The 20,295-nt window shown below is 39.2% G+C and overlaps 1 protein-coding gene across 4 annotated transcripts in view; it reads right to left on the bottom strand.

The window, feature by feature from the left end:
- Positions 1–20,295, bottom strand: part of PDE1B (phosphodiesterase 1B) — a 308,494-nt gene that overhangs the window by 29,944 nt on the left and 258,255 nt on the right. For all 4 annotated transcript variants that reach the window (XM_075851889.1, XM_075851890.1, XM_075851891.1 and 1 more), the window contains 4 exons: positions 19,982–20,082; positions 14,700–14,825; positions 13,828–13,929; positions 9,389–9,509 (listed from right to left, as the gene is read on the bottom strand). In XM_075851889.1, the coding sequence (XP_075708004.1) occupies positions 9,389–9,509; positions 13,828–13,929; positions 14,700–14,825; positions 19,982–20,082 (450 nt within the window). The remainder of the gene's footprint in view (positions 1–9,388; positions 9,510–13,827; positions 13,930–14,699; positions 14,826–19,981; positions 20,083–20,295) is intronic.

Genomic DNA, 20,295 nt, shown 5'->3' with positions numbered 1-20,295 from the left:
GTCCAATCCAATGAATTTACCACAGGTTGTTTTCAATCAAGTTGTAGAAACATTTCAAATATGATCTAGAGAAATTGGAGGCCCCAGAGCTAAATTTCAATTGTCTGATAAAAGGGGCTGAATATTTATGTCAATGTGAGATTTCGTTTTTCATTTTTAATAAATCTGCAAAAATGTCTAAAATTCTGTATTCACTTTTCGTCATTTTGGGTTATTAAGTGAAGAATGATGGGGAAAAACTAGCATTTTTTTTTATTTTAGCACAAGGCCTCAACATAACAAAATGTGAAGAAAGTAAGAGGGTATGTTCACAAAGCTTATTTTCTGACATTTTTCGGACTGTACAAGGCAGAACGCCTCCAAACATCTGCACACTGATTTCAATGGGAAAAACAGTGTTCTGTTCCGACGGGGCGTTTTTTTACTCGGCCGTTTTGAAAAAACAGCACGTAAAAAGACACCCCGTAAAAAGAAGAGCACGTCACTTCTTGAGCATAAAAAACGCTGCAAAAAACGCGAGTTTGCTTAAAAAATGGCTGAAAATCAGGAACGGTTTTCCCTTGAAAGCATCTCCGTATTTTCAGACTTTTTTAGTAAGCGTGTGAACATACCCAAAGGGTCTGAAGACTTTCAGAATGCACTAAGACGATTTCTATTGGCACAGTGTGTCTGCAGTACACATACCCTGTGTCACGATCTGTCGGTATCTGGACCCACTAGGCCGTACTGCTGTAGCGGAATAACAGCGGGCCAAACAGTGTACCAAGGCAATGTCTATATAGTCCAAGCACAAGGGTACCTGTAGTAGTTCAGACAGTAGTAACGGCTAGGCTCAGATGGGAACTTGGCAGCAGACACCAAGCGTGGTGTAACACAGCAGGTGTGACCGATGGCACAACACGACTCCAACTTTCTAAGGCACAGAAACAACGGTAGCACGGGATACAGGATACAGGTAGCATTTACGGGAATACTGGGAACAGGATAACACTAAGGGACCATAGTCCAGGGTGATCATGGGTTAATTGATGATTATTTTCATGCGGGATACAGCAGAACGGAGCAGAAGTAAGAGCTGGCATCTCCATGGCTGCGGCTGTCGGGGAGTGAGTAATCCCGACGGTCCGCGGCCGTGCACGCAACACCCTGCTAAAGATTACTATTTATATTTATTCATAGCACAGTTCTAGTCACATTGCTAAAACAGAATTAATTATAAAGCCTCCCCGACATGTTTCGCCGTATTCAGAGTTTAGGGGCTAATGGCAACAGAACGCCGTGTATCCTCAATTTTTAAGGACTACCAAATCCCTCCTTACTGATGGCGGCCAATAGAATAACAGAATAGGGCGTCAACCTGCCCTTTGCATGACTGACAAGAATCTGTCCTAATGTAGCTCCTTGCGTCACTCTGTGACATCACAGGGATGGACCAATAAACGAATGTTAATTGTTTGCATAATGAACAGGCTGGGAAACTCGTGTATTATGCTATAAGTGATAGGGCGCTTCTGCGCTTGCTCACCCATTTACACTCCTAATTGGAGAAACGCTATTGCGCTTGCTCACGGACTTAGGCATTTAAAGCAACATAATAAAGCCAATATTGCTTGTAGAAACCCAAAAAAAATCTGTACACGCACAGGTTTTATAAGAACAGAAAAGGAGGGGGTACACGAATAAGGGTATTATGAAAATAGTTTGTTAATAATAGATATGTCACAGCGTAATTTTTTTATATTAATTCATTAACAATATTGAATATAATATCTGAACTTTTGAAAAAATTTAATGGCATGCTTGCTATCTCAAGAGACAAACATATAGTTTTAAATAAATGCTGAGTAGAAGAAATCCCCATTGAGCCCATTTGAATCCAAAGCAATTCCTCCTGTAAAATTGTGTATTCTAGTTCCTCATCTGGGTCCTAACTGTAGTTGGCAAATGCCCCAAAATTTAAAATTAGTGATGTAAACGCCATGAGCCAGACCTGTGTCTCGCTAATGGTGTATCTTTCCCTGTATTTACAGAACATGTGTTTCAAAATATGATGTCAAAATTCCTGTATCATTTTACCGACATAGATTTTTTGGGCAAGGACATCTAGTTGTATAGATAATGCCTTTACTGCAACAGTTTAAAAATTGGCAGATTGCATAACTTTTAACATCCATTGAATTTATAAACTCCTTCGTTTTCAGCATAATACTGTACCACAGAAAGACCAATTGCCCAAAGAGTACTGTGAAAAAGTTTTACGCAGTTATGGAAAAATGCTGCAAAGTAAGGCCCTGTTCACACAGGATTTTTTGTAGGCAGAAAAAATTCCATTAGGAATTTTGAGGCAGATTTTCAACTACCTGCTCGTATTTTTTGTTTTTTTTGTCTACGGCCATTGAAGCTAATGCAAGGACCGTGGGCAAAAAACGCTGCGAAAAACACACCGAAACAAGCGCCGCAGGTTTTTTCTGCCTCCCATTGACTCAATCAGAGGTCAGAGGCGGAAAACCGGGGCAAGTAAGGACATGCCGTTTTTTTATCCCGCGAGCGGCCAAAAGCCGTTCAGGAAAAAAACGCCTCTGCCTTCCATTGAGATCAATGGAGCCGATTTTGACCATTTCTTTGGCGCTGATTCCGACGCGGATTCCGCATCAAAATCAGCACCAAAAACCACAGTGTAAACTGACCCTAACAAACAGGTGATAATGATCATCATTTTCATAGGTAGGTAGAAACACAGCCATTAACTGTAAGAGAAAAAGCTGTGTAGGAGGCTTAAAGCTGGGTGAGGAATAGCCAAACACTGCTACAAAGGTGAGGATATGGAAGACAGTTTCATGTCTCAGGTCCGCCATGGCAAGACTAAACACAGCAACAAGACACAATACTGCATCAGCAAGGTATCTCCTAGGCAAAGATTTCAAAGCAGACTGGGGTTTCAAGATGTGCTGTTCAAGCTCAAATAAACGGGCAACATTGAGATATAAGTATATATATATATATATATATATATATATATATATATATATATATATGTATATATATATATATATATATATATATATATATACAGTGAAGGAAATAAGTATTTGATCCCTTGCTGATTTTGTAAGTTTGCCCACTGTCAAAGACATGAACAGTCTAGAATTTTTAGGCTAGGTTAATTTTACCAGTGAGAGATAGATTATATAAAAAAAAAAAGAAAAGAAAATCACATAGTCAAAATTATATATATTTATTTGCATTGTGCACATAGAAATAAGTATTTGATCCCTTTGGCAAACAAGACTTAATACTTGGTGGCAAAACCCTTGTTGGCAAGCACAGCAGTCAGACGTTTTTTTGTAGTTGATGATGAGGTTTGCACACATGTTAGATGGAATTTTGGCCCACTCCTCTTTGCAGATCATCTGTAAATCATTAAGATTTCGAGGCTGTCGCTTGGCAACTCGGATCTTCAGCTCCCTCCATAAGTTTTCGATGGGATTAAGGTCTGGAGACTGGCTAGGCCACTCCATGACCTTAATGTGCTTCTTTTTGAGCCACTCCTTTGTTGTCTTGGCTGTATGTTTCGGGTCATTGTCGTGCTGGAAGACCCAGCCACGAGCCATTTTTAATGTCCTGGTGGAGGGAAGGAGGTTGTCACTCAGGATTTGACGGTACATGGCTCCATCCATTCTCCCATTGATGCGGTGAAGTAGTCCTGTGCCCTTAGCACAGAAACACCCCCAAAACATAATGTTTCCACCTCCATGCTTGACAGTGGGGACGGTGTTCTTTGGGTCATAGGCAGCATTTCTCTTCCTCCAAACACGGCGAGTTGAGTTAATGCCAAAGAGCTCAATTTTAGTCTCATCTGACCACAGCACCTTCTCCCAATCACTCTCAGAATCATCCAGATGTTCATTTGCAAACTTCAGACGGGCCTGTACATGTGCCTTCTTGAGCAGGGGGACCTTGCGGGCACTGCAGGATTTTAATCCATTACGGCGTAATGTGTTACCAATGGTTTTCTTGGTGACTGTGGTCCCAGCTGCCTTGAGATCATTAACAAGTTCCCCCCGTGTAGTTTTCGGCTGAGCTCTCACCTTCCTCAGGATCAAGGATACCCCACGAGGTGAGATTTTGCATGGAGCCCCAGATCGATGTCGATTGACAGTCATTTTGTATGTCTTCCATTTTCTTACTATTGCACCAACAGTTGTCTCCTTCTCACCCAGTGTCTTACTTATGGTTTTGTAGCCCATTCCAGCCTTGTACAGGTCTATGATCTTGTCGCTGACATCCTTAGAAAGCTCTTTGGTCTTGCGCATGTTGTAGAGGTTAGAGTCAGACTGATTAATTGAGTCTGTGGACAGGAGTCTTTTATACAGGTGACCATGTAAGACAACTGTCTTTAATGCAGGCACCAAGTTGATTTGGAGCGTGTAACTGGTCTGGAGGAGGCTGAACTCTTAATGGTTGGTAGGGGATCAAATACTTATTTCTCTGTGCACAATGCAAATAAATATATATAATTTTGACTACGTGATTTTCTTTTTTTTTTTTTTATATATAATCTATCTCTCACTGGTAAAATTAACCTAGCCTAAAAATTCTAGACTGTTCATGACTTTGACAGTGGGCAAACTTACAAAATCAGCAAGGGATCAAATACTTATTTCCTCCACTGTATATATATATATATACTACTGACTCCTGTCTAATATGCCTAGCCAGCTGTGACAAATTTGCTGCCTAAATTCATGCATCCTATGACACTTGATTAATCCCTCTACAGTGTTTTCGATTTGTTATACATATATAATGAGGCTCAAGAACTGTGGTGGAGGGGGTCCAAGCACTAGGGTCCCTAAATATCATACATTTATCACCTTTTATAGGTGGATAGGTGATAAATATCCATTGTGGGAAAACTATTTAGGGCAAGCAGATCTCACCTAACACTTAGCATCTTGCAGCTAAATATCACAACACTTTTTGAAATGGTGGAAGTAGGGTTTTTTTTTTAAAAGAACTACAGCCTTTTAGGAGTGTACCATAATTTATGGGACACGTTAATGAAAATACTAACAATAGATGGGTTCTTAGGCTGGGTTCACACGACCTATTTTCAGACGTAAACGAGGTGTATTATGCTCCAATACGTCAGCAAACATCTGCCCATTCATTTGAATGGGTTTGCCGACGTACTGTGCCGACGACCTGTAATTTACGCGTCGTCGTTTGACAGCTGTCAAACGACGACGCGTAAATTGACTGCCTCGGCAAAGAAGTGCAGGACACTTCTTTGCAACGTAATTGAGCCGTTCTTCATTGAAGTCAATGAAGAGCAGCTCAAGATTACGGACGTCAAAGACGCCTTGCAAAATGCGAGGAGCTTTTACGTCTGAAACGACGAAGCTGTTTTCTCCTGAAAACAGTCTGTCTTTTCAGACGTAAAAGACAGTTCTCGTGTGCACATACCCTTAGAGTGCACATTACTTTGAAGGAACAGAATATATAAAGTATTGTTCAAACAAAAGTATTTGTAAAATCTGAGAAACATGGGATCACAAAAATGACACACATTTGAAATGATAAGGTAATAATAAATTTGGAAACACTTAAAAGGGAATTTGAGCTTCCTAACACAGTGGGGTTTCAACTTGCAAAGTTAAACCACTCAATAAACAAGTGACTATAACCAAAACATAATTTCTAAGGCTACATTCACACGAGCGTATCAGATTCACGCGCGTGAAAAACGCACGTGAATCTGGTCAGTGTGTGTTGCATTATTGCATCCGTGCTTTGCGAGTGGCATGCGTTATTCACGCACTCACAAAGCACATATTTTTTTTTATTATCATTTTCAATTGAATTGATGCGTAAATCACGCACAGCCCATGGATGTGCATCCGTGTGCTGTGCGTTATTTTCACGCACCCATTGACTTCAATATAGGACACGCAGTGAGTTTTATGCAACGGACCGACGCTGCATGAAAACTCCTGCATGTGTGAACGGCCCCATTGAAATCAATGGGTCTGTGTGCTGAATGAGCCCTAAGTTATTAGTGCAAGAATACTTGGATGGTGCTTCAATGAGATGTGTTCAAAAATGGAATCAACATGTGGGGGATTATAAAATAGATATATCATATAAAATATTTAAAGAAATCTATTTAGTATCATTGAATAACGCACAAAAAAATGACACAATTCTATTATGTACAAAGACTTGATTATAATCCGAAAACATTATCAAAAATGTGTTTTAGACAGACAAAAAAAATGTTTAAGATGAGGGAAAAATGAAACAGATTTAAGACACGGGTGGATTTGTTGCGGATAATTATCCGCAACACATCTGACCGAAAATCTGATGTAAATCCAAAGTGGCAAATCCGCACAAAATCAAGAAGATTTTGGTGGAGATTTCCCCCTCTTTATCGAAAGGGGTTAAATTTTGCAATGAACAACCACAGCAGACATTGATATTGAGTTATATATACAAACTTGATAAAAAGGCTTTTTTTTTATATTAATAAGTGGAGAAGAATAATTGACTAGGAAGCCAACTGAGTGTCTCTTATTTTGTTTTTTTCCTTTGTTGCTGGTATGTGACTAATGATGGGTGAGGGGAGAAGGTATATTTCGAGTATGGCAATAGGTTAGGTGAAGATTGACATATGCTTTCTTAATACCAGAATGTACGTAATTATATGTACATTTTATCTAAGGTGGAATAAATAAAGAGATTTAAAAAAAAAAAAAAAAAGAAGAATATATCACTAACACAGGGAAGATGACGAAAAATTCAACACTCAGTGTAGTGATGAAACTTTAGTAGACAACTTTAGAGTTGATATTGAAGACATAGAAGAAAGCAGAAAGAACGATAAAAAAAATCTTCACATACAGTAGAAAAATCTGAACTGACCAGGACATGGCATTTGCTGCGATTCTGTAGATGTGAAAATTGGGCAATAAAGAAGATGATAGCAGAAGTGGATAGCAAAGCAAACAGCGGATCTGTGACGAAAGCCTCACCTTATACTTAAAGCACAAGTGACTAGGCTGTAGCTACATTATTTTAGCCATATTATGAAAAGACCCAGTTCATTAAAAATATATGTAAATATTTCATAAATAACGTGCTGAAAAATAATTTCCATTTTGATAAGTTGTTTATAACCATTTCATAGGCAGACTGGTAGCCACATACTGTCGTGATTGTCTGAACGTCGCTAACAAAAGCTAAGAGATCGACAAGTAAGGGCATGGCCAGACGTGGCGGAATTGCTCTGGAAATCCGCAGCGGACCCGTTCCTCCATTGCCTTCCACAGCTTTTTAGTAGGGTTCGTTTGCACGTTGCGGACAATTCCGCTGCGGAGCATAGGCTGCGGTGCGGAATTTGGTGTCCACAGCATACAATGGTTGTTGCGGACGTGTGGCGGACTGGTTGCGGACTCATTGCGGAATTTCTCCATTGACTTCAATGGAGATTCAAAATTCCGCAATGAAGTCCGCAGATGTAATGTAGATGTTATGTGTGCTGCGGAGCGTATTGGTTTTTTAACATGACATTTCTTCATTCTGGCTGGACCTATGTATTTCTAGGTCTACAGCCAGACTGAGGAAGTCAATGGGGCTCCCGTAATTACGGGTGACTACGTGTGTGCACCCATAATTACGGGTGACTACGTGTGTGCACCCGTAATTACGGGAGCGTTGCTAGGCGACGTCAGTAAATAGTCACTGTTCAGGGTGCTGAAAGAGTTAAGCGATCGGCAGTAACTGTTTCCGCACCCTGGACAGTGACTACCGATCACAATATACAGCAATCTGTAAAAAAAAATAGAAGTTTATACTTACCGAGAACTCCCTGCTTCTTCCTCCAGTCCGGTTTTCCAGGATGACGTTTCAGTCTAAGTGACGGTAGCAGCCAATCACAGGCTGCAGCGGTCACATGGAATTCTTTTACTTTCACTAGGGAAAGTGCTGTCCCTTCTCTCTATCCTGCACTGATAGAGAGAAGGGAAGTACTTTCACCTCAATACGCAGCGGCTAGTCCGCATCAATTTAATGCCCAAAACCAACGCAGATTCTGTGCGGCATTGATGCGGACAGTTGAGGAAGAATTCCGCCACGTCTGGTGATACCCTTATAGAGGCTCCTTGGTAAATTACCAATACACAAAAGGTTCAAAAGCTCAATACAGTAATCATGGGGCCAGGAACCAATGCAGGAATGTCAGAGAGAGCTCCTTCTATCACAGCACTTATATTTTTTTAAATAAAAATGTGTATCCCTGTGTATTGTGCAACCTTGTATTTATTTTATTAAAAATTATTTTTACTTTTTGAGATACAGCTGCTTTGTATCCTGTGTACAGAGCAGCTGTATCATGCGCTAAAACCTGTATCTGTCAGGTCAGCGGCATGGACTGCGCTATTGATTCTGTCAAAACAACGGAACCCTGTCACAACGGTGACAAACGCAAAACATTAGCAACGTTTCCGTCACCCGACGGAAAGACAACGCTGATGTGAACACAGCCTAAATGATAGTCAAAGGTCGAACCAGAATACGGAGTAGAAACAGGACGGTCAGTAATTCAGAATTGCTGTCCAATGACTATACTGGGTCGTGCCAGTTACCATGCAAATACGATGTGGCCATTGTGAGATAAAGGACCAGTGCCAGAGCATGGTGTGTAATGTCAAATGATGACACTGGTCATGCTGGTTGCTAGAGATGCGAGAATAGAGAATTCAAGAGGTTGTCTGGTTACAGCAAATTATTGTGGTTTTTTTTTGTATAAATAAAGGTTATACAATTTTCCAATATACTTTCTGCATTAATTCGTCACAATTTTCAAGATCTCTGCTTGCTGTTAATTAGTAGGAACATTCATTGCTTACTCTCAGTGGATACAATTCTGTCCATGGTCATGTGATGGACACACAGGTGCTGGCATCATTAGAAGACACAGCTCTGATACACATACTGTAAATGCAACGAGCCGTGCACCTGTGTGATCACCACATGACCATGGACAGAATTTTATCCAATGGAAGTAAACAATGAATGTTCCTGCTGAAAAACAACAAGTAGAGATCTCGGAAACCGTAAGAAATTAATACAAAAAGTAAATTGGAAAATCGTATAACTTTTTATTATACAAAAAATAACATTCATTTGCTGAAACTGGACAACCCCTTTAAGCCCCTCTGACAGGTCTCATAGCAACGGTAGGCACCATACTATATACACCCATGCATAGAGTACGTCCCCTCATGGTGTAGTCTAAAAGCTGCTAAATCACAATTTGCAAATGTTTGCATAGATCTATTTAGTGAAATAACTGAATAGGCTTGAACTGGTCTGCAGTTACTGTTACCTGTCTGAAAAACTCCTCCATTAGAGCTTTGGTCCAACGTCCATGCACTTTCCACTGCTTGGTGGGGTGGCTGATATCAGCTGCATGAAGTAGTAAGGAGAGTGCCTTTGCTTTGTCAATGCTGCAAATACATAATAAAAAGGGTGAAATAAACAGTACTTTAAAATATTTCTCATGTCAAGTAATGAAAGTGTAATAACAGTCTTAATTATTATATCAGCTACTTATTTGATGGTTGCCCTTTAGTCACAGCTGAGTAGTCTGAAATACAGTAGATTTGGTGCACATTTGTCGCCTACTGTATATTGAGAAAAAACGTACAGCTGTTTCATTCCCTTGTCTGAGGTTATATAGGTTTTTACAAGACCAAATAATTGGTTTTGTATATACCTGGAGGAGTCCTGAAGTGTTAATTTTCAAATTTCTGGAAAAAATTTAGAAAAAATGTGAATATTAAATTAAATGAATTCACTGAGAGACAAAATTCCGAACAAAGATTTCAATGAGCTTCACAATGGCTATAAAATGAACTTAAAACTTCAATAATAAATCACACAAAAGCCATTGAGTTAAACAGTGAATACAATATTTAGAAAGCTGCTACGCATGAATTTAAAGTACACTGGGTGTTACTAGACTGGCAGACTATATTAATGAACAGACACTGTTATCATCAATCTTTTGCTACCCCTAAACCTATTTACCAGTAAACCTAATTGCCCCTGATTATCGATAGTATGTCTGAAGGTCCTTTTACACGACCCATTAGGTGTCATGAACACGAGCGCCGATCGACGAGACAGTTCCTCAATGGACGCTCATGTGCTCCTTTCACAAGGAGCAATAATTGGTTATGTATAGGGACGAGCGATCGTTACTACGATTGTCTGTCCCCATACATTTCCATTACGTCGTCAACACGACTCCCTGTTTACACAGGGAGATGCGCTGCCAAATAGTGACCATTTTATTGGCCGCAAAAAAAGAGCCGATCATGAACGAGTGTTTGCTCGTCACCGGCTGATTGTTGCCCTGTTTACCCAGGGCAATGATCTGGAACAAGTGTTCACATGAGCGCTTGTTTGCCCGATCATTGGCCCGTGTAAGATGTTACTTTAGTAACGCAGGATAGTCAGTCATTAGATTCAGTCATCTGGTTTCAATGCGTGGGTCAAGAGGCCATTGAAGGGATACATCATTTAAAAAAAATCTACAACTGGCAGCTAAATGGCACTAAATCTACAACAGCAAAAATATGGCTCAATATGTACCTGAATTATGAGTATGTAATAATTCCTATCTTTAGAAGTACTCGGTAAATGTAAATATATGGACAATGATATACATCTAATTTTACGTCAATATGGGTGGCATTTATTAAGATGTGTAAGAAAGGTTTTGGCATACACTGTGCCATGAAAAGTGATGATGTGCAACATTTTAGCGGTAACATTTGTGATTTTTCTTGTAGCTCGTCAATAAAAGTGGAAGTGGTCTCCAAAGGTGTATAATAGACCACATGGCGCAAATTTTGGTGAAAATCTATGCCTGCTCATAGTATTCATAGATTTAATTTCCTAATTTTAAGACAGTTAAAAATGTACCAAGTTTATTGAGGGCAAGTGCCCTTTGATAAATTTGGTGCAAATTATTCAAGCTAAGGCCTCATGCACACGACCGTAGCCGTGTGCAAGGCCGTGATTTTCGGGTCGGCCGGCTGCGGACTGTCAGCCGCGGGCCGCCCGCAAATCGTAGGACATGCACATGGCCGCCGTCATTGTTTTCAATGAGCCCGGACCGCAGAAGACGGCCGTAATAGGACATGCCCGTTCTTTCTGCGGTGCGGGTTCCCGTGCCATGCACGGACCGTAAAAACTACGGTCGTGTGCATGGCCCCATGAAAATGAATGGGGCCGCAATTCTCTCGTGGATTTTCAGGGGAATTGCGGCCGCAAAAACACGTTCGTGTGAATGTGGCCTTACTCTTTTACTTAGACAGCTGTAAAAAAAACAAAAGTCTTCGTAAATATGAGACAAGTCTATGAGTCAGTTCACACCATCCAGGTTCTACTGATTTATGGTTTAGAGATGGCAAAACATTGGAGATCTAATTTGGTTTTTTAATTGGATAACATCAAGCAGAGATCTTGAAAAGCAAGAGAAATTGGTAAACAACACATATAAGAAAAGTGTATACATTTTCATTATACAGTGAATTAGCTTTATTTGTTGAAACTGGAAGACCCATTTAACTTGCCTATGCTAATCCTTCAAGAACGTATTTCTTTATTTGGAAATCTATATTAAAGATTAAAAGAATTAAACCTATTTTGCCTTGAAAGAGCCGACTAAGGGGGGACATGATTAACTTATGAAAATATATTAATGGCACATATAAAAAATATGGTGAAATCCTGTTCCATGTAAAACCCCCTCAAAAACAAGGGGACACTCCCTCCGTCTGGAGAAAAAAAAGGTTCAACCTGCGGAGGCGACAAGGCTTCTTTACTGTGAGAACTGTGAATCTATGGAATAGTCACCGCAGGAGCCGTCACAGCAGGGACAGTAGATGGCTTTAAAAAAGGGTTAGATCATTTCCTAGAACAAATAAATATTAGCTCCTATGTGTAGAAATGTTTCCCTTCCCTTTTCCCGTCCCTTGGTTGAACTTGACGGACATGTGTCTTTTTTCAACCGTACTAACTATGTAACTATGTAACTATGTAACTATATGACCATAAATATTTGTACTAGTACAGTTGGCACGATAAAGCTTAGATACTTAAAGTGTAGCTAAACGTTTGACAAACTTCTGACATGTCATAGTGACATGTCAGAAGTTTGGATTAGTGGGGGTCCGAGCACTGAGACCCCCACCAATCGCTAGAACGAAGCAGCTGAAATGCTCATGTGAGCGCTCAGTTGCTTTGTGTCTGATCGTCTGTTTCCGGAAATAAATGTATCGTGTACGGACTCAATAGAAAGTCTATGGGCCCGTACTCGGATACATCGGCTTTCCGGAAAAAGCGGACAGACACGAAGTGGCTGAGCGCTCACACGAGCATTTCAGCTGCTTCGTTCTAGCGATTGGTGGGGGTCTCAGTGCTCGGACCCCCACCAATCCAAACTTCTGACATGTCACTATGACATGTCAGAAGTTTGTCAAATGTTTAGCTACACTTTAAAGGAAATGTATCTTCAGAATTATTATTATTGTATTATTAATATAAGGCTTTTATTCTACACATATATTTTTAAACATTTTGTCGATTTTTTTTTTAATAATTTTTTTTATGTCACTACCAACATGAAAAAAAATCTTGAAATATTGCATTTTTCACACTGGCCACTAGAGCAATCACAATAAGCTGGCATTTCCTGTTCTCTGTAGCTCACTTGTTAGCTTTGATGTATATACAGGCGCAGGCTGAGGAGAACCATCTTATCAATATTAAAGGTTGGGGGAGATTATGACGGCTCTATTGTATTACTGGAAGCCTAGATAAGGTAGGATAGTAACACTATACAAACAGATAAAGCTCTCTATACATCTCCTCTGATCTCTGGGGAAAGGCCTGTCTTACATCAATTCCTGGAGACTGTAAAAATCGATGACATTTCCCTCTCAGTTGACTTCCATTCATTTCAGCTGCCATAAAGCGCACAAACCCTGCTATACTGACTACAAGGATTGTACAGGAAGTCAGTATGCGTCTCCAATATGGCCGCACCCAGGGAAAGTTTTACAAATAAAAACATCAATGAATAGCTACAATTTATAATTTTTTTTTTAAAAGTACCAAATACAGTATTTATCATCTACATATTTAAATCGAATTAATGAAACTAAAATTCATTCCCGTTTCTGCAAATAAAGTTATTCTTTGTATAATTTAAAGTTATACAATTTTCCATTATATTTTCTAAAATAATTCCTCGTGGATTTCAAGATCTCTGCTTGAACTCATTCAACAGGAACCTTCATAAAAATTATTTCTGGTCATGAGATGGACACACAGGCCCCCAGCTCATTACAAAACATAGTCCTGATACACATACTGTAACTGTATTCGGCCCTGACCACAACAGAATTCAGGTTCCTATTGAATGGTAGCAAACAGAGATCTTAAAAACCACGAGGAATTGATACAGAAAGTAAATTTTAAAATTGTATAACTTTTCATTACCCAAATAATATACTTTTTTTGCAGAAACCATAATACCCCTTTAAGCTAATTATCATCCATTCTAAAGAATGCAGCTTCACCCGCAGCAGGCATGGGAGACATAAGGGTTGCAATCTAGATGAAATAATCTCAATGACACTTATATTACCTGTAAACCCTTCACTCATACCTGTCTACTTGACATTTGCCTCATACCATACTTAGACATCTTATGATTTTATAAGCAGAGGCTTTTACTGTTTATAGACTTACTTTTCCATTGTCTGAAGGCCAGATTTCATAGTTTTGACTTGTTGGAAGTGACAAGACATATCTGTGGCAAGGACCATCTCGATGACAAGACCCCTTAGTTCTCTGCAGAAACAAATTAAAACTTAATAAGGTTTGCAATTGGTAGGTTTAAAGAGGACCTGTCAGCTCTCCTGACATGTCTGTTTTAGTAAATATTTGTATTACCCACAAAAACTAAATTCTGGAGCAATTATTTTGCTCTACATTGTGCCGTTCCTCTATTAGTCCTCCTAGAAATGTATGAATAAATTGACAACTGTGTGTTATCATACCCTTGTCAAAAAGGGCGTGCCGCTACAGAGTCTCACTCTGTGATCGCTGATTGGACAGTTTCAGTCTGTAGGGACACGCCCCCATCTGGAAACACCCAGTTGTCAACTTATTAATACATTTGTAGGAGGAATAACAGAGGAACAGTAAAGGGCAGAGTACTAGGAAAAGATGCTCCAAAAATACTTCAGGGAAACAAGCATTTACTAAAACATAGATGTCAGGAGGGGCCGACAGGTCCTCTTTAAACCTTGCGTTAACTCAGTAAACGCTCTGCTAATAAACAGAGTTCACGGCGTTATCAAGATCATATGATCTGCTAATAATTAAATATCACAGAAGAAGAATCCAGCCATCTGCTCTGTCTCCTCTACAATGAGTTCAGACCAATTCATTAATACCAGAGGTAATAAAAAGCATCCCCTATATGTAGGCAGATAATTCTATTACTGGTTTGCTCCGAGCTGTAATGATTTAGTCATATTCTGACCGCTTGTCACCGCTGCCTGGGCTCATTTATTTATCAAGCACAAAAAAAAAAACGGAAACCACAACAAACTTACGTGAATTCATCTTTGGTGAGATTCACAAATATGTTCATTTCATCATCTTGCATGATTCGATAGACAGCGCTGACATGGTGGTTCTCCAGAACTGACCGGTCATTGTACAGGATAGCACAGTCTGATCTGAAAAGAGAATGGGATAATGGATAGAGAGGTGAAAATTATTATTTTATTATTAAAATTATGTCCATTATGTGCAAATCTATTTCACTTAACGTCTAGAACATGCTTACGTATTCTCAGTACGTGTCATATATACATACAGTATATAGTCCAGCCTTGGACTGGCAAAGCGGGAAATAAAAGGACCTTCCGCTGGACCTAGCAGTCAGTAATTTAGTGGCTTTGGGCCTAGTCTTGGACTTTGCGGCAAAATTAAAATGTCCATTTGTTGGGGTTTGGCACTGCTATTGTATTGACCTACTATAAGCCACTCTGAGGCCGTCTCCATTTATGAACGTCCTCCAAGAAATTAAAGGGACTTCACTGATCTTTTTCTGACCACACTCTGGGATATTTACTGCCATAAGTCACTTGGGCTACTCGGTCTTTCACATTGTTACTGTTTATTTTAAAGTGTCACTAATTCCAGGGCGCAAACTGGTACGAAAAGAGAGGGCTCTGCCCGAGAGGGCTAACAGTCCATGAGACTTCACACCTTTAAGCCCCCTGAACCAAAACAGAAGTGTACAGCTCTATAAACTAGCATGAGCCAACTGTCTCATCAGGAACAGTAAACGCCAACAAGGCCACCGCAGACATTTTTATCACTGTTAGGTCACCAGGGCTTTTACGGGCGATTCACATGGTGCAGATTTTGTTGCAGAAATTCTGCAAATAAAAATGACATCCATTCACCAGAAAGTAACTTGCAGAAGTCCTTGCACCTGCTGTAGAAACAACAAAGGGAACTGATTTTTAGACACAGAAAATTTCTATTTCCTATGGCGCTAGGTACAGTAATTAGTTACTCTGTACCCACTGATTGTAAAATATGCCACTAAAGAATTGGGTATTCTACATCTACTGTGCAAACCTACAAAAAGAGGCCAAATAACGCACAAATGTCATGAAAGTGTATAGAAAACAGAAAACTTTATTGAGAAATCTATATAAAATTAAAAAATGTGTCATACCCATGGGTATGTGACAGTGTTTACTTTACCTCCAGTCACTATAGGAGTTTGATGTCCACGTAATGTGTTATCCTCACTAGATTGCGACTTGGTTTACGCACGATTTATGTCAATTTATAAGAGCATCTACTTTCTTACTCTATCCACTATCCATTGGGGGATAATTCCACTTTATATTATTCAATTTTTTTCTCCTTAAATCCCATATATTGATATATGTACGCACTTTGCACAAGCTGACGCCATCTTTCTTGCACTGCATGACTAATTTTTTACTTTTTGTATACATTTCTCAATAAGGTGATTTTTTTTTTCTATGTTTTCTGTACACTTTCATGACATTTGTGCGTCATTTGACCTCTTTTTGTAGGTATTCATTCAATTTTGTTTGGGTCAATGCACCAAGTAATACTTGGTTACTCTTTGATGTCTCAATGTCCTACATGTAGGACAACTACCTTTTTCTACGTGTTACTTTGTTCCATAACTTATTTGAGACATTCGTCTGTATGTACAAGTACGTTTTCTATCTACTGTGCAACGAAGAACATGACCGTCCACCCCATTAACCATTAAATATATCAACAGAAGAGAACACTGTGAAGCCATTATACCACCGGAGCATTCATCGTATTTCCTGTATAAGAGGAACGTCTATATCTATATCTACTATATCACTAGCCAGTAAATAGCAATAAGAGAGATATCGAAGTCAATATTATAAGCTGTATTATTAGTGTCTTTAGCCATATTTCTTACACCGCGAGACCTTCCGGGTTTATCATCTATTATCCACCATCTCTTGAGGGAAGAACATTACATAGTTTTATGATTCCAACCGTAGATAATCGTTTTTGTAGCTGGAAATGAAATTTCTTCATGTCCAGCTGCAGAGGATGACCTTGGGTGTGGGGACAGTACAATTTGTGTTGGTGTGGAACGTCAAAGATTTATATATATATTTATGTGTAGTAATCACATCCACTCCGTCAATGTTCTCGGCTATGATCACAACTGAGGTGTCGAGTCTTTTCTTATATGACCTTGTCCTTCTTTACAACATTTCCACTTTTAACATTTTATGAATCTCTGTCCAATAATACTGACTATTCCAGGGTATTTTCACAGGTACTTGTTAAAGTTTATCTATTAACCTGGCAAATACATTAAACTGGAGCCTAGGGTCATTATTTTACGAATTATGACACACATTTTTTTTTGTATTACAAATATTAAGAGCCAGACTTAATGATTATTCTTTAGAATTGTAATTAAATAGTTGTATAAGATTAGAAAAAAAATTATTTTTCCCCAAAACAGTGCTACTCTAGGGTCGTGTTTGGTTTTGCACTATGCACTGGAATATTGCTAAGCTGTAATACTAGTTACAGCCCACGGACCGGAGTGGTGCTGTTTTTGGAAAAAAAAACATAAATTCCCTCTTATTGAAAATGAATGGGAACTACAAGTAGTTTTAGAAACCGTGACATGTACACTACCGTTCAAAAGTTCAGGGTCACTTAGAAATTTCCTTATTTTTGAAAGAAAAGCACAGTTTTTTTCAATAAAGATAACATTAAATTAATCAGAAATACACTCTATACATTGTTAATGTACTAAATGACTATTCTAGCTGCAAACGTCTGGTTTTTAATGCAATATCTACATAGGTGTATAGAGGCCCATTTCCAGCAACCATCACTCCAGTGTTCTAATGGTACATTGTGTTTGCTAACTGTGTTAGAAGGCTAATGGATGATTAGAAAACACTTGAAAACCCTTGTGCAATTATGTTAGCACCGCTGTAAACAGTTTTGCTGTTTAGAGGAGCTATAAAACTGACCTTCCTTTGAGCTAGTTGAGAATCTGGAGCATTACATTTGTGGGTTCGATTAAACTCTCAAAATGGCTAGAAAAAGAGAGCTTTCATGTGAAACTCGACAGTCTATTCTTGTTCTTAGAAATGAAGGCTATTCCATGCGAGAAATTGCCAAGAAACTGAAGATTTCCTACAACGCTGTGTACTACTCCCTTCAGAGGACAGCACACACAGGCTCTAACCAGCTTGACCGTATGGTACGCAAGAAGTGGCCATCAAGCCAATCCAACTTGTGGGAGGGCCTTCTGGAAGCATGGGGTGACATTTCTCCCGATTACCTCAGCAAATTAACAGCTAGAATGCCAAAGGTCTGCAATGCTGTAATTGCTGCAAATGGAGCATTCTTTGACGAAAGCAAAGTTTGAAGGAGAAAATTATTATTTCAAATAAAAATCATTATTTCTAACCTTGTCAATTTCTTGACTATATTTTCTGGTCATTTTGCAACTCATTTGATAAATATAAGTGTGATTTTTCATGAAAAACACAAAATTGTCTGGGTGACCTCAAACTTTTGAACGGTAGTGTTTGTTAATAATTCTAGCGCATGCAGTAAATAGAAACGGAAAGAAGGCGAATCCCTCTGCTGCATTCTCAAGTACGTTAACAGCTACTGCAAACAATCTACTGATGTGTGAGACATTAAAATAACTCAGTCTGAACACCATTATGTCACTCGAGACATGTGACACACAAACTGTTTCTATGGAAATCTGGCCATATTTTAATGTTTCATAGCACTGTAACAGTTAAATCCCAGGAGATTTTGTTACTTGCAATTTTTGTCTGTAGAATCACAGTACAGTTACAGTTTTTTAGAGGTTCTTGTCCAACAAAAATGACATGACCTAATTATTACCTAAAAGAGGACAGTTACTACATTATATACTCTGGAGGTGTCCACCAGCTATATATAGGTAGGATTGTATGTATAACAGTGACTAACGAGAGGGGGTATTGAAACTGACTTCTGAGAGGGGGGTGGGATGGGTGGTGTTTTTGGCTGTGACTACTGGGAGGGGATGGACAGGAGGGCATATTATGTGACTACTGGGAGGGGATGGACAGGGGTAAATATTATGTGACTACTCAGAGCGGATGTACAGGAGAGAGTGTTATGTGACTACTGGGAGGGGATGGACAGGGGGAGTGTTATGTGACTACTGGGAGGGGATGGACAGGAGGGAGTGATATGTGACTACTGGGAGGGGATGGACAGAGGGGAGTGTTATGTGACTACTGTAAGGGTATGGAAAAGAGGGAGTATTAGGTGACTACTAGGGATGTGGGGACCTGCTGTGAATACTAGGAAAGTTGGGGGGGGCTTTTGTGATTATTAGGGAAGTGGGGAGAGCTATGGAAACAATTTCTAGAGTTAATTTCCTCAGGGTGGTAATGTTGCTTTTCTGCACCACAACCAAACCCCATGTAAGTACATGCAGTTTTTGAATGAACTTTTTAAATTAAGTACATTGCATTATTTATCTTGTATTAATCCTGTTACATCTTGAATTATAACTCGGAGCTGCATTCACAAATCTGCAGGCTTCAGAACATACATCTCCCAGCATCCCTTGCTAGCTTGATGTCTGACCAGAGCTTGCGCTGGTGACTTTATTCTAGAAAGTGTAATTTTTCCACCAGGTACTGTACATCATCTGTTATGTAATGTTTGTACCAATCCCAGCTCCTGTGGGAGACATCTCTATGGTTTCATCATTTAAACTGTAAATAATCCTTTGTGTAGCTGGAAAACCAATTTCTTCACGCCCAGCTGCAAAGGATGACATTGAGCAAGGAGACAATGAAAACATACACAGGGGAAAAAACATTCCCACTGAATGACAGGAGCTCAGCTAAGCTATTAGGGGTGTGCCTGTGGACAAGCTTGTTACCAGTTCCATTAACAACCAGCAGAATTGTGAGTGCAGCTCTGGAGTCTTATGCAGGTTTGTAATTAAAATTTGATGCAAGTTAAGTAATGGAATTAATGACAGATACAACCCCAAAATATCAATGTGCCTTTATCCAATGTAACAATGTCACTGGCCATGTCCACAATGCATATCAAAAACATTGCTTTTCAACTGCAGCACAATACGCATCAAATATCAGCAGGTATTACACTTTTTTTTGTGTTCTGCGACCTGCATTGGCGTGAGCAAGCTAATATTTAATTTAATTTCTACATATTATTGTTGATTTTCAATTTACGGCATACGGCAATTTACTGCATACTTGAAAATATATAAAAGAATCCTTACTTTGTCTGTATGTGGAAACTGTTTGTTGTTCCTGTATGTTCAAAATCATGTATCGCAGCAGCAAAAATTATTGCTAGAATCTCAATCTCATTTAGGCAATGCTGTGGAAAAAAAAACAAAGAAAACTAATTTACGAATCAGCCACTAGAGGGAGTAAGAGGACAGTTGGACTGCACTGGATGCAACAGAAAAAGGAAAACATCCTATTTGTCATAACTAGAGGTTTTTCCAAATGCAGCGTTTAAGTATTAAAGTATTAAGTATTGTTAAAATATTGAAATATAACAAAGGTAGGGAGCATAAAAACGGAATAA

This window comes from Rhinoderma darwinii, chromosome 2 (genome assembly GCF_050947455.1).
Source record: "Rhinoderma darwinii isolate aRhiDar2 chromosome 2, aRhiDar2.hap1, whole genome shotgun sequence".
NCBI classification, from domain to species: domain Eukaryota; kingdom Metazoa; phylum Chordata; class Amphibia; order Anura; family Rhinodermatidae; genus Rhinoderma; species Rhinoderma darwinii.
The sequence above is the reverse complement of the archived record's forward strand: the minus strand, read 5'-3'. Positions and strand labels throughout refer to the sequence as shown.